Genomic DNA, 24,134 nt, shown 5'->3' with positions numbered 1-24,134 from the left:
ATCTTGGACAAAAGCAAAACTTTTATTAATTCTCCAAAACAAGCGCTCAGCTTTTCACAGCTTTTGTCTATTCTAATAATGGTAGAAGCAAATAAAGTGCAATAACTTCCAGGTCAGCAAAAGTCTCTACCAGCTCCACACCAAGGGCCTTGAAATTCGTTCACCTTCCCTACCTGTCACCTATTTAAACTTCTTCTCATCACAGCTGCCAAAAGTCTCAGATCCCACTGTACCATCATCTACTGAACCACTGGTCACTTCTGACAAATACGCTTTCTAAAATCTCATAACCAAAATGTGTACTAGCTTAAAAAGGACTACTGAAGTAAGAAGGAAGGGAAAAAATCTCAAAGGGACACAAGGGTGTTTTTTGAATCTCTTCTGTATCTCTTCATGCTGAAACTGCCTAGGTTTTAAAAAATTATTTAAATTCAACTTTGCAGGTCATTAGTTCATCATATTGCCCTCATCACTTAAAAATACATTAGAAATTTGCATATTTTTAAGATATGTTTGCAGCTAAGTCTTCAGTTTAAGAGCTTTCATAGTCCTGTTTTTATCACTTGAAAATATACTGCTGCTGAAACACTCAACAGTAAAGAACAGAACTGACAGGCTGAAGTGCAAAGACTCCCTTGAACATCTACCCTGCTTCTGCAAGTCTTTCCCTTTCCTAAAAGGAAACTAGGTCAGCAGTACAAGACGACTTTTTCCTAAAGCACACTCTGCCCAACTAACAAGGGTATGGGCTACAGCACTCCTCTTGCATGAAGCTCTCACCAGGAAAAACTCTCCCAGCTACCAACATGCTCGTTCTGTTGCTTCCTTCTCAGCTGCTGTTTAAGCGTTACAATTAGAAGTGTGTTTTTCATTATATTGTCAAACTAACAGAGTTCACTGGGAAACACCAATAACACCAATACAAGCCTGACTGTAAAGATGCTAAAATTATTTCAAAGAGGACAGAATAGCAAGGAAGACTGAAAGGGAGGGAGGGACAAAGGGAGGGAGCCTCATGAATACAAGTACCTTTTAAAACAAAACCACCACACACTGACTCTCTGGATAAACAGGAGAAATACACGTACACAGCCCTCCCTGACCTCTACCTGACTTAAGCACCCCATTTCCCTCCCACATACCCAAACACGGAAAAAAAATCTGTTCAGGACACTGGTCCTTTTTTCAGTACTGTAAAACAGTTAATTAGTTACCTCTCAAGTTATCCTATCTCACCTCTAGGAATAAACAATAGAGACATCCAGCACTGAGCACAAACAAGTGGGTCCATACTGCCGACGCACAAAGAACTTACGTCTGATCAAAGACAGGACAACAAGGAGGACAAAAATGTTGTGGGAGAAGAAATGGGGAAGACACTAGTGGAAGACTTCTAAAATGCAGAAAAGGTCCACATATGAAACCCACTGTAACATCAGCAGAACCAGCAAGAGCATCCTCTCCAAATTCCATTATGTCAAAAATGGAAAAGCACCAGGCAGAATCTCTGCCTGCAGGATGCAGTCACAGTGATCTTTATTTGCACACTCTCCTAAGCAACGCTCTCATTCTTGTCTTGTACACAGGGAACAAACACCTTTGCTTTATGACTTTGTTTCATGGATCTACCCTCGCATGTTCTACAGACTGTAGAAGCCACACACTGTGTCTTGAGCAGAAGCCTTGCCTGTTGGCATCTGTAGCACTTTCAGAAAGTGAAGATGTTTCAGGTACATTTTCTAGAAAAAAAGAACAAAAATTTTGCAGCATCACAGACAGCTGCAGTATCTGAGTTTTTCCTGTCCAAGGCTGGTCAGCACTACTGAAAGCAAAGCCCTGCCACTTTTGACATAATACTGTCTCACTGAGGTTGAACATAACACAACACCTACAACCCCACTGGTGTGCAACAGTAATTTCTTTGTTCAGATTTACTCCTATTTGTAGTACTTGGAATATATTTCCACTGTATCTTCTTATGTTAGTAAGAAAATGACCACAGATTCCCTTGTGTTTTTCCACTACTTCAAACACTGATTTGGGCTTAGATAGGCATGAAGATCAACACAAAAGACACACACAAGCAAAAAACTAGAATCGCCTTTACAGGAAAAGAATAATAGTCCAATTTTGCCATCATGTCCTCAAAATCCAGTAGAAAGCACAAGCAACTCATTTAAAACAAGACCAAAACAAAGCTAAAAAAGTGAAAAAAGGAACAGCCATCCATCCACACAAATATGAAAACTAAGTGTAAGTAAAAGAAAATACAACAGAACAGATTTTCTATATGCATGAATATTTCCACTTTTCCTTGTACTGGAGCATGCTGCATCACTATACAATCAGAAAGCTTGCAAGAAATCAAACTGTTACGTACTCAGCTGCTCTCCCCATCCGAAATAACTCCAGTTGCCTGCATGTAACACAAATGGCAGAAAAAAATAGGAATGGAAAAAGAAAGCTTAGAAAAAACAAACCACAAGCATACATTTCACATATTTAAAATGCCTTACAGATTGTGAGTTTGAAAATGTAAGGGATTTTTTCTTTATAAATACAACATTAAGTTTATGTTGGGGCTCATGTCCAGTTGCTTTGTAAGACATTCTGAAAACTAAGATCATTATAAACTCTTGGAATTGATAAGCAATCATGCATTTATTAACACAAATAGACAAAATACTTATCAGTCAACCTAGCAAGAGCAATTAAACACTGTTATTCCCTACTATACTTAAATATCTCAGAAACCAGAGTCCAGTTTAGAGCAGTATCTGATTCCAGGCTAAACTCTGCAAAATCAAGCGGCAAAGGTCACTTCATATTTTCCATTTCTGCCCCCTTTCCAGAACAAAGTTAACCCAGTGGTGAGAGCATCTCATAAATAATATCAGCATGAAAAACTGTGTGCATGTAAACAGTGTGAAGAGTACTTTGCTAGGCAGATATACACACTGGTAAAAAGCTTAAGGTCTCTCACAACATTCTAAGGCAAACACCCATGAAGTTAAATCTACAACAGTAAGCAAACCTTTCCATGTTAAAACTGAAGGTGAAAGCAAATTCATACTAAAGCTGCACAGCAAGTTCAGTAAGGCATTAAAGTTTTTACTAATCAATACCCATGCTGACAGCACAAATCACGCAGAATCATGCCTTCCAAAACAGTCAGTGGAAGCCTTCTCCCTTAAAAGCAGACCAGGAGACCCTGGACTCCTTAAAAGTGTGACCTCTCAAGGTCATACTCAGGACCATGGAGGGAACAAACCAGCACACACATCCTCAAAGCACTTCAGAATCATGCACACAACTTGCATTGCAAGAAATGCTTCAGAACCAGCATTTCTAGAAGACAGTGTAAAAAACACTTTAAAAAGTTACGTTTATAGGAGTGTTGATGCGTCAAGTGTGGCAGACAATAAACAAATTCATCACATGCAGACAGAGAACAAGTAAGAGCTTTCTGTCCTGGCTACCATCTCTAGCTACCAGCCAGGCACACATGCATCAGAGCTACAACCAGATTGCTCCTTTCTTTTCAGAAACAAAAGGTCTACAAAGCAACACTGTTCCTCAGATACACATCAGTACTTCAAGGTCCCTGGATTAGGCTCTGACAACACACATGTGGTGCTTTGCATAGGCACAGGCATTGCTCAGGTATAAGTGGCACTGTTATATCTCGTAGAATTTCCAAGGTAGGCCATTACCTTCTGGTTCCTATAGTAGTAGTTAGAGGGGGAAAAATAACACATGTATGTTTGCTTTGGTCATTAAAGGAAGCAGCCCTGACTAAGTGGAACAAATTGAGTCACAATTTTTACAGTGCTGATTCAGAAAGAACCACTGGTATAATGCTGAACACATGCAGTTACCATAGAGTATAAAAGGTTTATTCCTCTCCTGTGTACAGAAATTCTTACTTACTGAATTGAACAACAGAAGCAAACTGAAGCTTATCAAGTCAAGCACCAACAATCTACAGACAAATGCCACTCAGCAGCAAGAGCGACAATACACCTGTGCCAGGTGTGCTGGTGAGATTAAGATGTATCCAAAAGCATCAGAAACCCGCCAGGATCCACCTAACATTCTCTGCATGACCCTGACCACTGGGCTATCAACTCAGGCTTGTTTTTCACAACAACAAAAAACCTAAATACCAGGTTTGACAGAGGTCTGAGTGTTTTTTCAGGGAGGAAGGAGAGGAAAAAGAGAAACACACAACCAAATTGGCAAAGAAAACAAACGTAAAAGACATGGTAAAGAAATGAAAAGGGGAGACAACCAGGAGAAAGGGTACGGAAACCAGAGGCAGGGAGAACACGACAGTGGACAGGGACATAGGAAAAGGGACTGAGGAAAAAGAGCAAGATGTTGACAGAGCTCTGCACTAAACTTTGATTTGCTGTAACCAAGAGTTCCCATTAAAGAAAATTACCTATTAATGAAGAAGTGGAACTACAGCTTACGTGTATATCATTCCTAAGAACCTCAAGACACTAACACAAGTAATAGCTACCCTAACACACATCCTTCCATCAAAATGTCTGTGTCTCGGGTGAACAGCAAGAGGCAAAGGAAGGAACATTCGAATATTTGCAGCTTGTGTAACTATCAAAGATCCAGAAAGACTCTGTAGTGACACAGCATTATTGCAGTCAGGCTACATACTAGTGAAATGTCATTATCCACAAACGAATGCACATGTAAAATCCCAGAGCAACTGGGGAAGAAACATCAGAAGCTAACTATAAATTTCCAAAGTTGGTATGCAGATCAGAAAAACCACAGAGGAAATGGAGCTTATCTGTCCTTTGTTTCACAAAGATAAAAATCCCAGACTGCCAGCCTCTGCACAAACCATTGTACTCAAAATGCATGGAGGGAATGAGTGACCTCTGAAACCAGCTGAGAATGTTGCTAATCTCTATTGACAGAAAAACGCCTGATGGTTGGCACAACACTACTCATCATCTGAAACTGCAGCAAGGAGAAAGCCCCAAAGTGCTAAGACAACCCTCATGGATAGCAGGCCTGTCCTTGGAGCAGAAGCATTACCACCTCCCATGGATGAAACAGTCCTCAAACTGACCGTGGTGACCTTGAGCCAGCTACTTACCTGTCCATCTCACTGCTACCAACTTCCTTATGAACAGCACGAAAATCCCACAGGGATTTGTCCAAGGCAAACAGCAGTCAATGCCAAGCAGGGCAGGGCAAGGAGAGCAGCAGCTGCCCTTAGACATCAGCTCTTAACCTGCACATTTTCTCACAGTCAGAAGTTGGGTTTGGCTGACCAGGGTATGCTACAGCTATAGACTGGGGAAAGCAATGCTGCAGGAGCAAAGAGAAAGGGATGCAATAACAGAGAGTAAGGGATTTTCAGCCAGAAGCTCAAAACTCCGGTTTTGTTTGTTTTTACTAACACCCACTTCACTTTAGTGTCTAACATTTTGGAAAAAAATGAATTTATTAAAGATTCAACACATATGCTGCTTCATTTAAGATTCAGGAGCTAACAGTATATATCTCAGTCCTTCAGCATAATCACAGAAGACCTGGGCTGACAGTCTTGATATTTTGAAGGTTAATGAAAACAGAATTTCTTTTTAGCCTTTTCAAGTTGTTTTTCACAAAAGTAATATGCATAACCATGATTTGTTAAGAAAAAATCCCTCCCAGATCACCTTTGGGAACAAATTTAAACCTGTACAAAACTAAAAACACCAAGTAGTCTAGACAGATAGAAAATGGAGAGTTGTCATTCCAAGACCATACAACAACATACAGCAACAATGGAATACATGATACAGACAAGTCAGACTAGACATTCAATGTGCTCTTAAACACTAACAGTGTGTCTTGGTTATCACATTATTTTGTATTTGTAAGTTTTGGTACTCAAAAAATGAGGCTTCATATAAACCCTCAATTAAGGACTAAGCAATGCCAGCAGCGTGATGCCTTGGAAGCTAAAACATTTTTGTCATTAACACATTTTATAAAGCACATCTAAGTTCCCACTGTTAGCTGAATATAACATATGTTTGTTCTCTGCCTCAGTTACGCAACTATTCAAGGAGCAACTCCTCCTCCCCACTTCACACTGTCAAGCCTGGATCAGCAGGGACACTCTAAAAAAGCAGCATATTCCAAGTTTTAATGCCATCTAATTTGACTGCCTGTGTGCCATTTTGTTTCATTTCTGTTCACAAGCCTCTGAGATTGGTTGGGACCTACTATCCTTGTCAGAACATTATCATTTGCTGTTGACCACTGCATTTAATCCTCCTATTATATTCCATGCTTAGCACAAATGGAAACCATCTAAGTAAATTTATAAAAGCAAACTAAACTCCAGAGATTCTGTTTGGTTCTGATAAAGTACCACTTGCAGAATGTTCTGGTCAGTTCTTTCTTCTATGTTTAAGAAATCTCCTTTTCCCATGGTCAAAACCCTCAACACAGTGTGAACAGATCTCAGATTACATAAAAATCTACATTCTTCCAGTGTTCAATGTGCTTCCCAAAACTAAACAGGTAGTATTTTAGTGGAATAAGCTTCTAAAATAGAAAACATACATTGAATAGTTTTTTAGAAGGAAGTCAAGTTTTCAGTAAGCACAATGCCGAAGAAGGTTTCTTAACAACTACCACCATTTCCAGTTCAGTTTTGGAACACTCCACAAGAGGGCTAAGGCCTCTGCATAAGAGGAAAGCCCAAGTGGCAAATGAGCTAAAAGGATCTGACAAAGACAAGCATAGATACTGGAGTGTGACACTGGAGTGCTCCCCTTGCTCCCCAGTTTACCACATTCAGCTTATGCTGAAATTTTTAAGTATTTTATTTCACTAAACAAAATGGCCCTTCTGGCCACCTTTACTTTGGCTAAACCAGATCAAGATATGAGAATTTAAGCAGGGCTTGGATCATCACCAGATCATCAAGAGTACTCACTAAGTTATTACAAGCTTGTGCAACTCATCAGTAACCATAGTAAAAGGCTCAGGCAGAGTGCCACCTAATTTTATCTTCAATGGAAAATTGTAACATTTCCACCACTGCACTGATGCCTAACTTGGCTGACTTGTCTTACAAATTCCCAGGCTACCAAGTTACACAGACTATTTGGCTAAAAGATTTAAACACTGTTACAGACAGAAGATTTCTATATCCCTTTTTGAGATATAATTTTGTACTATAGTTGATCACCTAACATGACATACATGCAAAATAGCAAAGAGGAAAATAATGTTTTACATCAGCAGATAAAATATTTGGTGCCTTTTTTCCTTCTGATTTTTAATCTTGGACTTTAGGTACAAGCCTCACTGCTGGAGGAAACATATTTATGGCTTGTGCATAAAGTTTTCAATCAGTTTAAAATCTTTAATTTTAAAAAAGGTTATATTTCAATGTCGTAACAAAATTCAAATTTATTTGCTCCCATTCCTATGACATTAAATGATGACTACAGTAATTTCACGATTATAAGCCGCACTGAGTATAAGCCGCACTTCTGGGTTTCAGCAACTTTTTGGTTTTTGTCCATACATAAGCCGCACCTGATTATAAGCCGCATGTTACAATACAGAGTGTGATAAAAGGTATCTGTTCTATCACCATCTGTTGAGGGTGGGGACAGTGACCCTTATCTCAATGGCAGCTATTCTGCTAATGGGCCATCCATTGAAACCAGGCAGGGCATTATTCTTTATCTTTTCACACCCCATCCTTCCTCCAGGGAGTCATTGTCTGCTAATGGCCCATTGAGTCCCACTGTGGGACTGATAAAATTACTGCATCCCATTGGGAGCTGCTCCAGCCAGGGGGAAGAGCCCAACATTTCTTACCAAGATAAAACAGAGGTTTTGGGACACTAAGGGAGCCCCTTTCTCCACTGGACTCCAGAGGAAAACCGGATTTCTCCACATCACCACTGGACCTCTAGAGGGAAACTGCACCTTGTACAGGAGCACTGCTTCAACTGAGCCACATCTGTCACTGCAGGAGGATGCAGCCACCATTGAATGGGACTGCTGCCAACACCCTGCCTGACAGGGTGTCAGGTTGTACTCTGACTTTGTCAGGCTTTGGAGTTTGTTTCTTTGTAGTACTGTATTTCTATTTTGATTTCCCTAGAAAAGAACTGTTATTCCTAATTCCCGTATTTTTGCCTGAAAGCCCCTTGATTTCCAAATTATAATAATTTGGAGAGAGGGGGTTTACATTCTCCATTTCAAAGAGAAGCTCCTGCCTTTCTCAGCAGACACCTGTCCTCCAAACTAAAACAGCAACTTTTCGTTCTTTGTCCATATATAAGCCGCACCTGATTATAAGCCACACTTTGGGTTCGGACCAAAATTTTAGTCAAAATGGTGCGGCTTATAATCGTGAAATTACTGTAATTAAGTTTCAAGTCCTTTAAAAAATGAAGTAGTAAAAAAAAAAATAAACAGCTTTAATGAAGAGCACTAGACAAATTATGAAAGCTAAAGTGTTTAAATGAACATTTGCTTTGTCTGATCACTGCTCGTAGAGACACTTGTCAGTATTGGCAGTATTCAGCATTTCAGTAAGAACTTTACATCTGGGGTTTATTTAAAAGTAAAAGTTTTATTTTCTTCTCACCACCTTTCAGAATGCAGCCCATACCTTAGGAAAACAACTCAAAAACCATGCTAAGAGGATCAGCAACAAAATCAAAGCCCTCGAGTTCTCTAGAGTTCAGCAGTACATCAAACTTTGTTAGTGTATAATCTCCTAATATAGCCAGTATTTTTATTTTTAAATTCCATATGCCAAGTACTCTTCCTTAGACATATCCAGTTCTAAACTAGCAGTTTTATCCGGAAATTGCAGGCAGATATTTTAGAGTAAAATCTTCACTCTGTGTTCCTTTCTGCAGACCTATCATGCCTCCAGCCAGCCCAGGCAGTGAGTGCCGCAAAGCCACAAGAGAACAAGTATCCGTCAAAGCCACAAGAAAACAAGTATCCTTAGGGAATTAATCCTAAACAAAGAGGAACAGGAGCTGCCAGTCATCCAGAAGCAGAGAGGCCAAGGATCTAGCTTTCCCAGTCCGTCAGTAAACTACCACAAAAAAGCTCATACAATGGTTCCCCTTGTATGGACTAAAGCAGCTTTTCCTTGCCCTAGCTTAAATAAATAAATAAGTAAAGCCATTCATGTGTGCTGTTTTGAATTACACTTACACTGAACAGTCTTTTGAGTCGTAACTGCACTGTAGCCAGAAGTTCTGCTCTTACTAGAGCAGAGCTACACAATGACTGCAGCACCATCTTCAGTGTCCCCTACCCTTCAGAAGGGTAAAATAACCACTGATTCTTCCTCACCCTTCCCAACCTAGAGATGCTGTAGGCGGCTGCTGACATCTGTTGTTTAAGTGCAGAATCAGGCTGGTAATTAGGAAAAAACCCAGCAAGAATCTTGATGTATAACTTTGGTATACACACATTTGCAACAACGAGGGCAGTGTCAACTCCCAGCATTCGCAATCTTGCCTGACCCTCCACTATCACAGATCACGCAGCTCTGTGAACAATTAGGAGTGGCATGGTCTGGCCTGTTTAAGTGTTTTGATGCTGCCTGGCCTTGAGAGACTGGTAGAACAGATCACTTTTTAAAGATAATACTACCAAAGAAGAAAAAAAGCAAACCTTCTGCCATTTACTACCACATGCTCAGTTCCCCCAACAGCAGGACTGGCTGGATGTCCCCAGCCCAGCGGCACATCAATGGCAGCAGAAAATGCTGCATCCACAGCACAAACACAAAACCAGTGTTTGGGGGCTTGCTGGGGAGTACCAGTGAGCATCAGGAATGAAACACCTCAAAGTCAGCCTTCATGGTGTCTTTCAAATAGCAACGCATGCCTAGGTATTAGAAGAATTTTGCAAAACCAGATTTCTTCAAATATCAGTGGCAAAGCAGGGTCACCACAACAAATTGATCTGGTATCAAATGACATCCATTCCTATGATGTGTATAAAACATTTTGCCAGATTTTAAGTAGATAAAAAGCTGCTTAGGTATCTAAAAGAATTGCAGTACTTATTCTCTGCATGCATGTGCATACACATGTATTCCAAAGAACATTAAGAGATGTAATCTTTTTTTTTTCTCTCCCATCTTATGGCAGACCAAGCACAGGCTGGCTTTGGTTCTTTTTACTGGTAGAACAGTATGTGAGAAGCTATTGCTTCTTTTGTTGCCAGTACAAACCTACATCAGAGCCAAGCAATAAATTTACCTTCTTCTGATAAAAAAGAAGCACAACAAAACCAACAATAAAATACACACAACAAAACAAAAACCCACAAAAAACAAAAAAAAACACACACCCGCCCCCCCCCAAATTAAATAAAACAAACAAACAAACCCAAAACAACCAACCAACCAACAAAACAAAAACAAAAAAATCCAACAACAAAAAACCCCACACAACAAAATGTCAACACTCACCACAGCCCTGGTAACCAGGGATTTCACAGAGAAAAGGACTAAAGGAAATGGAACAAAAACACTGAAGCAGAAAAGGGAGAATAAAGCATTCTCAGAAAGATTATCAGTCAATGCTAACAGGACAGACATAACTGGTTTATTTAGTGGCACTCAGGTTATCTTTCCTGAGAACCATACTGAACAAACCCGCTCTCTTCCAGATTTGTAATCTCCCTGACAAATGGTGTAGGGCAGTATTTACAGTAGCTGATATTAACTAAGTCTGCCAAATTGATTCTGCAAAGATGCAGAGTATCTTTCTCATCCCAGTTTGCATTGTAACTGATCCAAGTTGGAGCTGCATTTAAAATACTCACAGTGTGACTCACTTGTGGATTGTAATGGACTTCTATGCGTCCAGAAATTATCTTGAGCATACAAGGAAAACATATCTCTAACTCCTCACAATAAATAACTTAGAGCTTATTGACTCAGTGCCAAAGTAATCAAATAATATGTTTTCAATCTGCATAATCTGAAGTGAATTTCCAGACAACAAAACCTTGTTTTCTTTTCAATTTACATTTAGTTTCAGGCTGTGAGTAAAAGCCAATATGGAGATGCTGCAGTTTTCTAACAACGATGTATCAAAACATTAATAATTATGACTACATTTAACAGAAAGGCAAAAAACCCTGGATGTATGGAGTGCTTTGCTTATTGCCTGGGATCACTGAAAGTTAAATCAATTGGAAGCACATGATCTTTCTGGGGCAGGAGGAATATACATGGAAGCAGAGCAGCTGGGAGTTAAAAGTGAAATGGTAAAGTATAATGAAGGAAAGAGGCAGGAAGTGCCAAAATCAGCAGGACTTAGAAAAGACTGTATATGCAGCAGAACCACCTGCCTCATTTAAGAATAGGTAGGAAACCAAAATCCCACATTACCTCAGAAATTATGGGTCAGAGTCTTCTAAGAACAAAACAGCATTTGAGACTCTGAAAGGCGGCCTGAAAACTCAATAATCTCTGGAAAAATTAGAGCTCCCAGTGTGGACTGAGATTTCCCATGGCACCATGCCAAGGCAGCAGCCCATATATGCCTGGGGACAAAAAACCACCCTCAGATCAGAGGCTGGCTTTCAGACCGAGCCACCTCTCTTCTCTCACATCCTGCCCCATCCTTCTCCCCCTCTCTACTCAGGGGAGATAACAGAATCCCTGCAGGAAGTGGGACACCACCACAAGAAAAACTGGTTTGGAAAAGGTAAAAGATGTATATAAAGTACAGATGCAGAAGAGGCCAGGAGTGTAATCTAATTTTAACATGGAAGGACATGAATTTTCCTAATTAACAAACCTGATCCTGCCTGCTGGACTAGAACTTTCTCTAGACGTAACAAGGATGTCAAAATGAGAGCTGACAGAATGGCTAAGAGGACACCAGTGGCATGTGCAGTTATGTACAATTAATTGTTTAAATGCAAGCTATATGAAACACTTTGCAGAACTTTTGCTCTATAGTACATCAGGCTTTAAGATAATTTTGTATTTTTTGAGGATTGGGAAAACATTCAGTGGAGTAAAATCTACTCACACTAAGCATGTTTTTTCCCTCCTTCTAAATACTTAGTCTGCTGTCCAGCAAACTGTGTCCTGCTCTCAACAGTGACCATACCTCATCTGGGCCATCTAGATGATGAAAATGAAAAATGATGTGATGAAAAATTGGATAAGTTTTAAAAGTGTTCTTGAGGATGTTTTTTATTATATCTAAAAATACATCCATCAATTACTAACCCACATGGTAAGTAAGAATATTCCATACTGAACACATTTCAGTGTTGTGAAGGACTCCCACCCTGCTCCTGTGTAAAAAAGGGTTGAGCTCCTGTGTCACATGCACAGGTCAGGTCAGCTTTCAATAGAGATACAATCTGTGCATGCTCTGTGTTAAACCCTTGAGTCTCAAAGGACTCTGCCGTATTGAGGCAAGCTGAAAACTCTTAAGCACAAGTTGATGCAGGCAGAGTTCATTTTTTGAAAGTACTTCTATATTAAATGTCTATTTTGTATTTTTTCCATGTAAATAGATACTCATAGACATCAGATACTTCCAAGCAGTAAACAAGCCAAAGTACATGCAGTGCATCAGCTTTATTGAAAATTCTTAAATACATTAACAACAGACTGCTATGAAATGTTTAACATCCATTCTAATGAGTGCTTTAATCCCATGAATTATTATATTAATTCTTATGTGACATTAATTGTTCAAACCACAGGCCCTTCAACTGAATATTGCAAAAGGTCACTTTCCAGCAAGGTGCAGGCTGTTAACAGGCAGCACAACAAAGGTGGCTGTAGTGCTGCTTCTCATTGTGTCTGTCTGCAAGAGCCCAGTTGGTTCTCCAGGGGAGAAACCAGCTACAGGGGGATGTAAAAGCACCCTGCTGTGGAACAGGTGCAGCTATTCTCCCCACACAGAAGCATTCCCTCTAATTTACCCATACATCTCAATACTTAGGCGATTCAATCAAACCAGCCTCCCTCAAACAAAAGCAAAGCCCAGGGCACAGAGCCAGGAAAGTAATTTCAGCAAATAACACATTCATTTCTTGGACACTTCATACAACAGACAGTTTTTCTTTGACTTTGACATTATGGGTTCTGCATACTATGTTAGTATGATTTAATCAAATATTAGTTTCTCCCAAAATGTTTCTTATTTATCGGCTTAACAAATCAATTGTACGCTTTTGACCATTTAAAATACAAAACAAAAACCACAAAAAACCACAAAAAATCCCCCAAAAACAGAACAACAGCAGCAACAAAAAAACCCCCAGAAAACAAACAAACAAAAAAACCCACAAAAAACCCCCCACCCTGCTTTATTCTTTACATACACTTCTTTTTTTCCTTTCCAAAATGGGAGGACACATTCAGTGTTTCTTAGAATGAACTAGAATAAAAGTATTACTGGAATACTTAGATATAGAGCTGTACATGTTCCAGTTACACAGTACAATCAGCTTTCCTAGGCAGTTGGTTAATATCTAGAGTCAGTTGAAGATACTTTTAAGATAACATAACAATAGTACATAGAAAAATTAATTCTACTCAAAAAAGGTAAACAGTAATTAGCATTTCCTAATGTTATCAGTTTTGCAGAGATCCTATAATCAGCCTAATGGATAAACAGTCTGCAATGTGTAATATGCACATCTTAAAGGATATGAAGTAGAGGATAAAAGATTTGTTTAAATTATGAGACTTGAATTTTATTAATGTTGTTGCCAAAAGCAGATAACACATTCACAAGAGACATCACTAAGCTTTCATCTATTGTATGTTAAAAGTAGTGTCTCAGAAATCTAATTTTGCAGATCATCAGATACAGTAAGTGCTATGTTATTTTTCATCCATGTTTTCAGAAGCATAAAAATTGCAAAACAAGATAAGCAGAAATTAGTAAAAATATTTTTTCCATCCATCAACGCAGCATTGAAAAGTAATATTGAAGAAATTAGACATCAAGTACACAAACTTCTGGTGCATTTTAAAAGGCTACCAGTAGTACTTGTCTCGGTTTATTTTCTCCCTCTTAGAACTTCATTAAACAGTAATAAAAATTATATTTAACACAGGAAGTTTTAGCATAACATAGCCTAATGCAGTCACATGAAAAAACAGAGCATGTTCTTAATGGTATAAATACAAGGGCCTGACAATCTTAGTGACTTTGAACACATTTTCTGTTCCTACTGCACACAAGGACAACAGCAAGTCCAAGACTCAATGCCTGATTTCACTTCCTGGCATCAGAAGCTGCAGAGCAATATTCTGAGGAGCTCAGCTTTTCATAACTGCACAGAAATTTAAGCACTTCTAATAAGAAAATGTTGTTCAGATGCACCATCACTTGACATCTAACCACAAAAGGAAATCAAGTACATTGAAAGAGGAAAAAAATAGTCTAACTTACAACACTGGGAGGCAGCACTGGGCAATGGTTTCTTCTGGACTTCCTCCTGAAAGGAGTACTAAAGGGAGGAAAAAAAAATACGAAGGAATATAGACAGATAAGAAAGGAAATAGTAACTTTATGACAGCATGCCACACATAAGAGAAAATCAAAGTACATATCTATAAGCATAATACCTGTAATATATTCTCCATTATATCTATATTTAAACACACTCCCAGAAGGGACCTCTTTTTTTCATGCCAAAATCACGTTACAAAGTACTTCTGTTTAAGGTGAAGTCTGCTTTAGAACAAGCATAGGCTCTATTACCAATTCTGAGACCTCCAATTAGTCATTGAAAACACCTGATTCTCCACACCACTATGTCAGTGCGACAGGGAGCTCCAAACTGGGAGTAGCCTGTTTATGTTTAGGCACTCCATCACAGCTTCAACAGTTCAAAACTCAAGTGGGCTCTCAGCAGCTCTGGAGTAGGAGATGGCAGCAGTAAGGTAATTAATGCGCCTGGCAAGGCAAGAATACAATGTTTGCCCAGCCAACGCTTGCAAACTCTCCTGTGATCCACTTTACATCCAAAGTGAAGAATTTTTCATCTCATTTTATACTGAATTAAAGAACACAGAGGTACTTCAATTAGCCAGCTTTGACTTTTTACAAAGCTGTTTGTTACAGCATCAAAGCACTCCCTAGGGGAATGCCAGTGGTTTTATTTTGTTATTCTCTTCTATCTTGTATTACATAAAAATATGAGAAAATTAGGACAATTGACCAAAATAATGAGAACAGTCTTTGCTAGGAAAAAAAGATCAACAACAAAGGAAGTGGCAAACTTAGCAAGCTGGTGCTGCAGCCTGTGCAAAACAGAGCCACCAGACAGGGTCTCCTTGGATTTGGTAGGGATTAATGATCAGTTCTGTGCTTGGAAGGTGACAACCCCACAGACTTCTGCTGCAGTTAGCTTCCAATCTGTGCTATTTAAAATGCACAAGGGATCCTGGAAGGTGGTTAGTCTTATCATCAGCAAACTGCCAACCCACTGAGTTAATCAGGACTGTGAAAACAAGAACTGCCAGATCTCACAGCACTGACTGGTTGACAGAGTGGTGAAAGGAAGTCTGCTGATGAGCAATTTCAGCAGCACAGGACAGCAGTGGGTTCTGAATTATTATCCTGAGATCCCAGAATGGCAGCAGTTTGTTCTTTTTAAGGTATCAGCCCGACGGCTATCAGGAGTCCCAAAATGAAAACAGAATATTAAGTGTTTGTAGGAAGAGAGGCTGGAAAGCATTTCTATGAACTCCAAATGAACCTGCTTCTTCAATACTCCCGTGCAGCTTTAGTATGTTCATTCATCATCTCAAACAGAGATAGGTGAACTTAAAACAAAGAAGACAAAGGCACAAAGTTGTCTTGGGCTAAAAGACACTGAGCAGACCAGGATTGGGCAGCCCAAAAGCTGAGTGGCAGGGACTGGATGCATGAGGTTCAGTCATTTAATTTCTCCAAACAAACCTCCCTCCAGCTGGTTTCTCAAACACTAGGTTTGTTTGCTCAGAGCAATTAAGACATTTCTTCAGGCAATGCACAATTAAGGTGCTGAATTCCTTTGCGAAAACATAACTGACCTGGGTGCATTTAAAGGGCAACTGGCATCCACAAAAGAGAAATCCACTGAGTGCTATTCAACACAAAGATACTGCCTCTGGCTCTGGAAGGTCCTGAGCTACAAGTCACAGCCAATTAGGGGAATATGCAGGGAAGATCTCATCCCCATTCTGAGTGGTTGGCAAACGTGGAGAACTTTAGAAGAACCACCTGAGGTCAGGCCCTGCACAGGTTTTTTTCTCTTTGATCACAGGAAAGATCCATAACAAATCTGAGATGATTAGATCACAAATACAGATATATTACTTTGTTACTGGTATTTCATAAGAGCATGCAGTTAGCAAACAGATGCATGGCACTGCAGGGAAAGGGGAGACTCAGAAAGTTCAGAGTATCTTTCAGCAAGTATCAGCTCAGTGAAGCACTAGAGGGCACCTGTGCCTCACTGAAGTACCTGAACTGCTGCCCACGGGAGCAGGGAGGCACCACAGCTGCATCACTGACAGGACAACTCACAGATTGCGCTTTTCATCAATTCTTAGAGGCTCTCAAACTTCTATGAAGGCAGGAGAGGCTGCCCTAAATTCTGTAAGTTTTCTATCTGACCGAATATAGGGTCTGTTCTCAGTCAAAAATAAAATCCACCTCATTTTCCTTCATCTGCAAAGTAAACCAAATCACTCATATAATGAACAGAAAAGAACAGATGAAGGATTCCAGAACAAAAATCTCCCAAAGTCATTGCATTGGCAGAGTATTTGGCAAGTTATCTTGCTATGGAAACTCATGCTATGGAAAGAGACCTATCAAAAGAGGTCTCATCAGCACCATATTCTTACTGAATGATGTTCACATTAGCACAAGTATTCAGGTTTTCTAAACACTTCATTTCTGGTACAAGCATTAACATTAACATAAAATCTTATTCTGCAAACAGTATGAACTGTAAATAAAATTTTATTCATGTAACAGTCTCTCTTAGAAATGAAAAAGTAACCTCTATTTTACAGCTGCTTAGCCAAGTACACACTAGAGCCAGGAAACCAAAGCCACAGCTACCATTGTATTCTAATACAAGATTTATATAAATTGAGCAGTTAACAGCTGCATTAGGACAAAAGCCAACAGTCCTCAGTTCAAATAAAGATTCAGTATCTTGCTTTGTCTTCAAAGAAACTGTCAACTACAAAAAGTCCTTTTTGACTTGATTTCACAAAAAGAACCTACCACAGCCTGTCAAAAATGGTTTCACTCTCTGCTCAGGTAAAGCACACTGTTGCCTTTCCTTTGAACATATTCACATCAACAACGCATTATTCAAGCACTTCCAGCACGCAGAAAAATATTTCTCTCCTTAACACTAAACCATACACTTGAGAAAAGAGTTCTGTAAGCAGTTCATGGAAGACTTATAAATTACCAACATTTAGAGTTACCCTAATCACAGGGATCTAAAACAAAGAATAAAAGCTAGTTATAACACATTCAGGGCAACATTATTATTTCTATTTAGATATTTACCTCATCATCTCCCAGTGAATTTATTTGTTCTAATTTTCTGGTCCAGTATCTGGCCTCTTCTTCAGGGATATCTAAGACAAAAGAGTAAGTCACACCACCTTATTAACCAAGCAACTTTGCATCCATCACCATTAATATTAAAGATCACACACAAAAAACCCACATGTGATTTTTGAAGAGATAGAACTGTCTTATGTTAGCACTCAGATGGAAAATAAACATTGTAAATAGTAGCACAGTTCAAGGGCTTACCCTGCTTTTTTGTTAAAAACTGATAACCAAATGCACACTTACACAAAGGTAGGAAAGAGAAAGACAGACTAGTTCACATTTAACACAAGTATTAGTTTGATGGAGAGCCATTTCACAACAGTATTTTAACACACTTGCTTATGTTTGATAACACATAATGAGAGCCTCTTCTGGATGCTTTTCATAACCACAGCAGAACAAAGGCTGCCTTTGAACAGATCACCTTATGCACAACAATAGCACACCTCCTGGTGTAACACAAATTAGGTACCAAAAAATAAATGATCTCTTTTTTCTTTGCCAGCAATACGCCAAATATTTTGAGGGAATAAACAGTGTTACGGGCAGTCATATTCACATGAAAGCACATTCTTACTTTTACACCACACTGCAGCTTCATTGTGAAATGAATCAAAACATTTTTACCATCTAAAAGAGTTACCAAGCTGACAGCAAGTAGCAAGCATTATCACTTTTATTGTGGTAACTATTTTCTATTTCACACTTTGAAGTAATATAGCATCGTCATGGAACACTGACTTCTGCCACTCAAAATTTCACCTTTCAAAGCACATGCTCAGAGATGCAGATAACCTGCTGTGAAAAGCTTAACACAAAATCATTTAGGGATGGAGTGGTGTGAAAACATTGGAAAAGGAAAAAAAAAGGATTTGGATTTGTTTTGTTTGGGTTTTTTTCTAGCCACTCAACATCCTTAAATGTAGGAACTTCTGAAACGTGGCTATTTATGGCCTGAAACTGCACCACTGCAGAAACTTCAAAGCTCACAGAGGAAGGAAATGGAGGGAGTGCTCCAGCTAAAAACACCACCAGCCCTGCAAGCTGACAGGAAAACAGTGCTATACCAGTACAGCTGGTTTTCCCATCTCCTGTGACTCTTTACACTTTCAGAAGGAGCCAAGAAGTTTGCTTCCCTGCAATGAACTGTACTCCATGGACACCACCACAATGATATGCTAAGCTATGCATTGGTAATAATGGGAGAAGCAGGACAAGGTGGCCTGCTGATGAAAAGGTGATCCTAAAAGTTACATCTACTCTTCTCATCACAGAAAAAAAAAGAGTAAGATTTTTTGGTAGGTGAGTATTCCATTGCAAAACCACAATGCTTTCAGAAAGGACCAAGAACTCTTCTTGTACTTTGAGAGAATGTCTGTTCTGCATGTATCCTTTCTCAGCTGCAAAAACCATCATCTTACAAAGACAACAAGCCCAAAACACTGCAGATAACAGAACACAAATCCCTGTTAACAGGTTCATGCCAGATTTAGTGGAATTTCAAGTTTCAGCAGTAGATATTTCCTTGGACTATAAACTCATGTCCACATCTTTGTTGCAGAAACATCACTATGCAACTAGCCTCACCCATACAAGGTTTTAAAATACTCCCCAGTAGAGAAAGTTTCATGGAAGCTTAGAATCTGATTCCCAAAAAACCTGCACTAAGCAGGAAAAAAGGTAGCTCATTTCTCCTTGCTTGGAGGGAGACCAGAGTGATTTATTTTCACCAAAACACACAAAGCCAGCTACTCTTTCTGATGTGCAGTACATTACTTTGTTGTTAAAACCCATCAGAAAACAAGGTAAGAGAAACATGGGAGACTCTTCCACAACTACAAGAGCTGTAGAAACACATACGTGTTTTTGATCATCAGGGCTGTGGATCACAGCTGCAGAGATTTATTACACAGTCTCTGCTCAAATCAGGGCTGGCAAAGTAAATCTGGACAGAACCGATCTAGAAAGAAAGCATCAGTGAACTGAATGGCTATCAGCATACAACCTGATGAGGTTTAGGAGGACAAACTCCAACAATAGCAAGAAACAACCCAAAAATTACAGCAAAGCCCATGGAATTGTCTTGGAAAGACATAACTTCTCTAAGAGGTGAATAAAAACTCATGAAATGAGGACTAAAAGTCAGAGCCCAAACAGCTCAAATTTGGAGCCTGAAATCAAGACTAAAGAGACAGAGGAGGGGTGAAGCAAAGACAATCATCAGCACTGCAGACATTGAGGATGTCTCAGGGTAGGCCTCAATGCTTTCCCATACACCAGGGTGCAGTGGCACGCCCAGGCATCAAGGAGCGACACTTGTCTCTTGGTTTTACTGTTTCTATCTTACAGCCCAGAAGCCCATTTCACAAACAGAGCTGTCAGATTTTTACTGCAGGATTGCTGCTTCTATTGAAACAGATTCTTATGCAAGTCAGAGATAAAAATCAGCTACTGTCCAGCTGCTGTAATGACATCTTCCTGATCTCAGAGAAATTCTTGTCATCAATACCAGTATCAGTAAAATTACTCTACAGCAAACTTTAAACATGAAGCAACTGGCCTATGACCTTGAGTCAAGTTACCTGCTCAAAAGGAATCCCAATGAGATAGAAGTTTTGATTTCTTGAGGAAACTTTTGTTGTGTTTTGCCTCAGTCAGCAGTTATGTTGAAGCTGCTTCTCTGGAATGCACAAAGTGGAAATCCCTAGCAGAGATCACAGACTGCTTGCAAGCCACATCCACTGGCCAGCTCCTGCATCACTGCTCAGCTTCTGACTACAGTGGAAATTACTCCACTACATTAACTGCTGCCATCCTCAGCTGGAAGCTGAACCCCATTTTCTCTGAACTCCTGGTTTTCTGGGCTTGAATCTGCAGGGTTCACAAGCAGGCACAGGCATGCCATGCCATGGCTGGGGTGGGGGATGAGCAACTCCCAGAGCATCACTTAGGACTGAAGGCTCCAAGTTGAGCTGATGTGGGACTCCTGGGCACATACGCAGAGGTGTAGGTGGAGGTCCCAGGTGAGGCTGCTCAGAGCAAGTAAGTGCCCTAACTTACGGGCACACAGCAGTACAGTGACTTGTCAGAGTGAGGAAGGAAGTAAGAGGAGAATATGGTACATCCATACAGACCACTTCACTCAAACCCCTCAGGAAGCTAAATATGATGGCATTCCTGCTTAGAGATCTAAAGATCTGTAAGAAATCTTGATCTTAAGATCAAGAAGTCCCTCTCTTGGCAACAACCAGGCACTTCAGCCCTAAAGCTTTTCTTCTCACATTTGTTGGCCCTTGTTCCTTCTGAGTTTTTCCAAGGTAGCGAGTCCTGGGCTGGGGCAAAACCCATCTTGGCAGGAGTGAGAACACGTGCTGAAAGCAAAAGTGATATTCCCTCTCCCCCCACTTTCCTACAAGTGTTCACCTGGCTTTCCCTCTTCTCAGCCCAAATTTCTTCCCTTTTCCAATGTATGGGAATCTTCATAAGTTCTCACTGAAATGACTTTGCTGAGCTGAGTTTTTCTTTCTGTTCTGTTCCCAAGACACTAAAATAACAAAACACATTTACCCTACCTCATGGTTAGATGCAGATCAGCAAGCTTCCACCCTGAGAGTGTTGAGAACACTAAAAGCATCTTCACTCCAATTATGAACTAGAAACTGCTTGGCACAGAACCAAACTGCTACAGTTTGGGAGCCAAAAGCATTTTTGAGTACTGCATCCTGTGAGGGATTTGCACAGTCACTGCACTTCTAAAAAAAGGGGGACAGAGTAAAATTGCTATCAAGCAAAATAATTTTACACTTGAAAAGCAGCATCCTGAAAAGTCTCTGCCAACATATACTCACTGCATCAAAACAATAACTGCAGGATTGTCTTCTTCCTACCAGAAAATTTTCTAAACCAACCAAAGGAAAGTTGTATCCCTCCCTTGTCTGTCTTGTTGCAAAGAGAAAGTGATATGAGCAGAGGAGAAAGTGCTCCAGCCTGTTTCAGCTAACAATCACTACTTGCCATGAAGAAGGCAGTTTATTGCCATTTTTAATAGACTACCAAGCACAAAAACACTTCTTACCCACAGGTTAATATAACTCCCATCCTTACTCTTTGTTACATTTCCGTAGCAGAGGATTTGCATTCTTTCTGTTTCTGTGAGACAGAACACGGGGCTGGCAGAGAGCATCATATGGCAGCCTGGTCCGCAGCACTGCAGTCCATCATGCAGATATTCAACACAGAAGGGCCCACAGAGCTGCCCTGCCCTGTACAGCATGTGCTGGTGTCACACTAACTGACCACAAGGCAACAGCTGCAACTGGAACATGCAATGGAACACACAGGGGACATATAAAGGCCACTATCAGTGTTCTTTGTCCCATTACAAATCTGGCCATTGACAAAGTTTAACTCCTCCATGACCTCACAAAAGCTTATCTTCTATCACCAGAAGCAGAGACTAAACTACTACCAGCCTTTGTTAGGAGATGACTGCTTCCCAACTCCAAGCCTGGTAAATACTTGAAAACATTTATATGACAGAAAAAAAAAAAATCTCTAAGCTGCCTTCATCACGTACTATGACTATCAGCATCAGTACATTTTGCACTTTTTTCAGCATTCACAGCTTCCAATCTCCAGAGTATCAGCAGAAGAGATACCAGGAAGGAAGAATCTTGAATGTATCAGGTGGAAGCAGAAACAGCAAACTAATCCGGGATAAATATAGCACAAACAACAAACCAGTTTCTAAATCTCTTTGCATATACAATCATGTTTTACATCAAGGACTTCAGCTGTTCTGATTTGAAAATTCATTTATTCTCTTTTACAAACCCTTAAAAACTTCTCAAGCCCCACCTAAATACAATGAAATATTTAAAATATGTTGAATAACCTGGGGTACTGCACTGTTGTGTGCACCTAAATGAGACAGTAGCCAGAAATTACAGAAAAAGCACAGAAGTACAGCCAAACAAGAGAACACACAGGTTTTTTAAAGCTGCTATCCCAGGCAGCAGTGTTTTGCCCAACCTGAAATGCTGCACAAGCTGTACATGAGCCCACACATCACTGTGGTTCTCATGCATCTACAATAGCTAGGAGATCTCACGTGGGAAACAAAATACAATACACAATGTTCCTAAGTGTCTCTCCAAACCTGCTGTTATTAAAATCTTGCCTCTACGGCCCAGCTGCTGACTTAAGAACTTCCACAGCACATCAGAGATCCATTTACCTCGCTGTGTAGGGATAAAGCAGCAGTTCCTAACTGGTATGATGAAGAATTTCAATGTGTAGGGCTCTAAGAATCCACTGGAGTCGGTGACATGGGTAGGTGCCACTTTCCAGAGGAGTATGACACACCCTTAGTGCCTCCTCCTTTTCAACCTGCTTCTGACCTTGCTATGGCACCTCAGACTGAATGGAGATCAAAGCAAAAACGGCAGCACTCTTCTAGGGAAGAGCAGCCTTAGAAGAGCTAACTCATGCAACCATTTTTTCCTGGACATTATGGAATCCTGGACACGCAGCCACCTTTTCACACCCTAGAACAAAAACTGTTCAATACAATGATGCAGAATCCCTGTTATTTCAGTATTTGACATGGTAAGCAAAGAAATGTAATAGGTGTGCTTTAAATGATCAATTGTGTCAAAAACAGAAAAATCACCAAAATATTTTAATTTATTTACTGCTCTGGATGAAATCTACTTCTCCAAATGTAAAAATTTAAAATTATATTAATCATCCCAAAAGAAACAAAGAAAAACTCCTCTGACTATAGTACTAGGGAGAAAACACATTATTACCTGGAATACTTTGATTTTTAAAATTCAGATGTTCCAACACATCTGCATGGAGTCTGTTCTCTTATAGTTGAAAAAAATAGCTCAAAATGCAATACAGTAACATGAATGGCAGAAGAAAGCAAATTCTCTTTTTGGACACTCTCAATACAAATGGAGGCACCAGAACTTCATTTTTCTTTTAAAGCAGTGACAGTTTACAAGCATGTCAGAATGAATGCAGATGAGAAGGTAGTGGCTATAAGCCTTGCTTCAGCTTTGTGTGCTTGTTCTGTCCCTCCCAGAAGCCTCAACACTTGTACCAAACAACCAAGATTTTCGGTGAGGTGAAACAGGCTTGTTCCTCCTCTTGCATAAAAAGTAACTTCAATAACAAACTTTCCATGGACAGCAGCTGTGGAACACCAGGATATTTCCAAGGAGAAGATGGATGGCTCCTGACCAACATCAGACAGCTGTCAGGACAGCTCAGGTGTCAGGTACCTCTTCCCCTTTGCACACTGGACTGTAGTTAAAGAGCAGTGTCATCTACAGAACACTGTGCTCTCCCAGGAGTACACCATCCAGGAGACTGTGCACTCACAGCACCAAACACAATTTGTATTGACTGTCCAGCTGTAGGGCCAAGACCTGCATCCTCCCCTGCACCAGGAAGCAGAGTATGAGACCCACAGAAGTCCTAACTTCT

General features: G+C 40.0%; 1 protein-coding gene across 8 annotated transcripts in view; it reads right to left on the bottom strand.

Annotated features, from left to right (window-relative positions):
- UNC13B (unc-13 homolog B) overlaps positions 1–24,134 on the bottom strand; it is a 205,960-nt gene that overhangs the window by 146,969 nt on the left and 34,857 nt on the right. For 4 of the 8 annotated variants that reach the window (XM_033085072.1, XM_033085076.1, XM_033085073.1 and 1 more), the window contains exons 6-8: positions 17,589–17,659; positions 14,460–14,517; positions 2,381–2,416 (exon numbers count right to left, since the gene is read on the bottom strand). In XM_033085072.1, the coding sequence (XP_032940963.1) occupies positions 2,381–2,416; positions 14,460–14,517; positions 17,589–17,659 (165 nt within the window). The remainder of the gene's footprint in view (positions 1–2,380; positions 2,417–14,459; positions 14,518–17,588; positions 17,660–24,134) is intronic. The other 4 variants (XM_033085074.1, XM_033085077.1, XM_033085075.1 and 1 more) reach the window with 1 other exon arrangement.

This window comes from Catharus ustulatus, chromosome Z, assembly GCF_009819885.2.
Source record: "Catharus ustulatus isolate bCatUst1 chromosome Z, bCatUst1.pri.v2, whole genome shotgun sequence".
NCBI lineage: Eukaryota > Metazoa > Chordata > Aves > Passeriformes > Turdidae > Catharus > Catharus ustulatus.
Note: the sequence above shows the minus strand (reverse complement) of the source record. Positions and strands in the feature narration are given on the sequence as shown.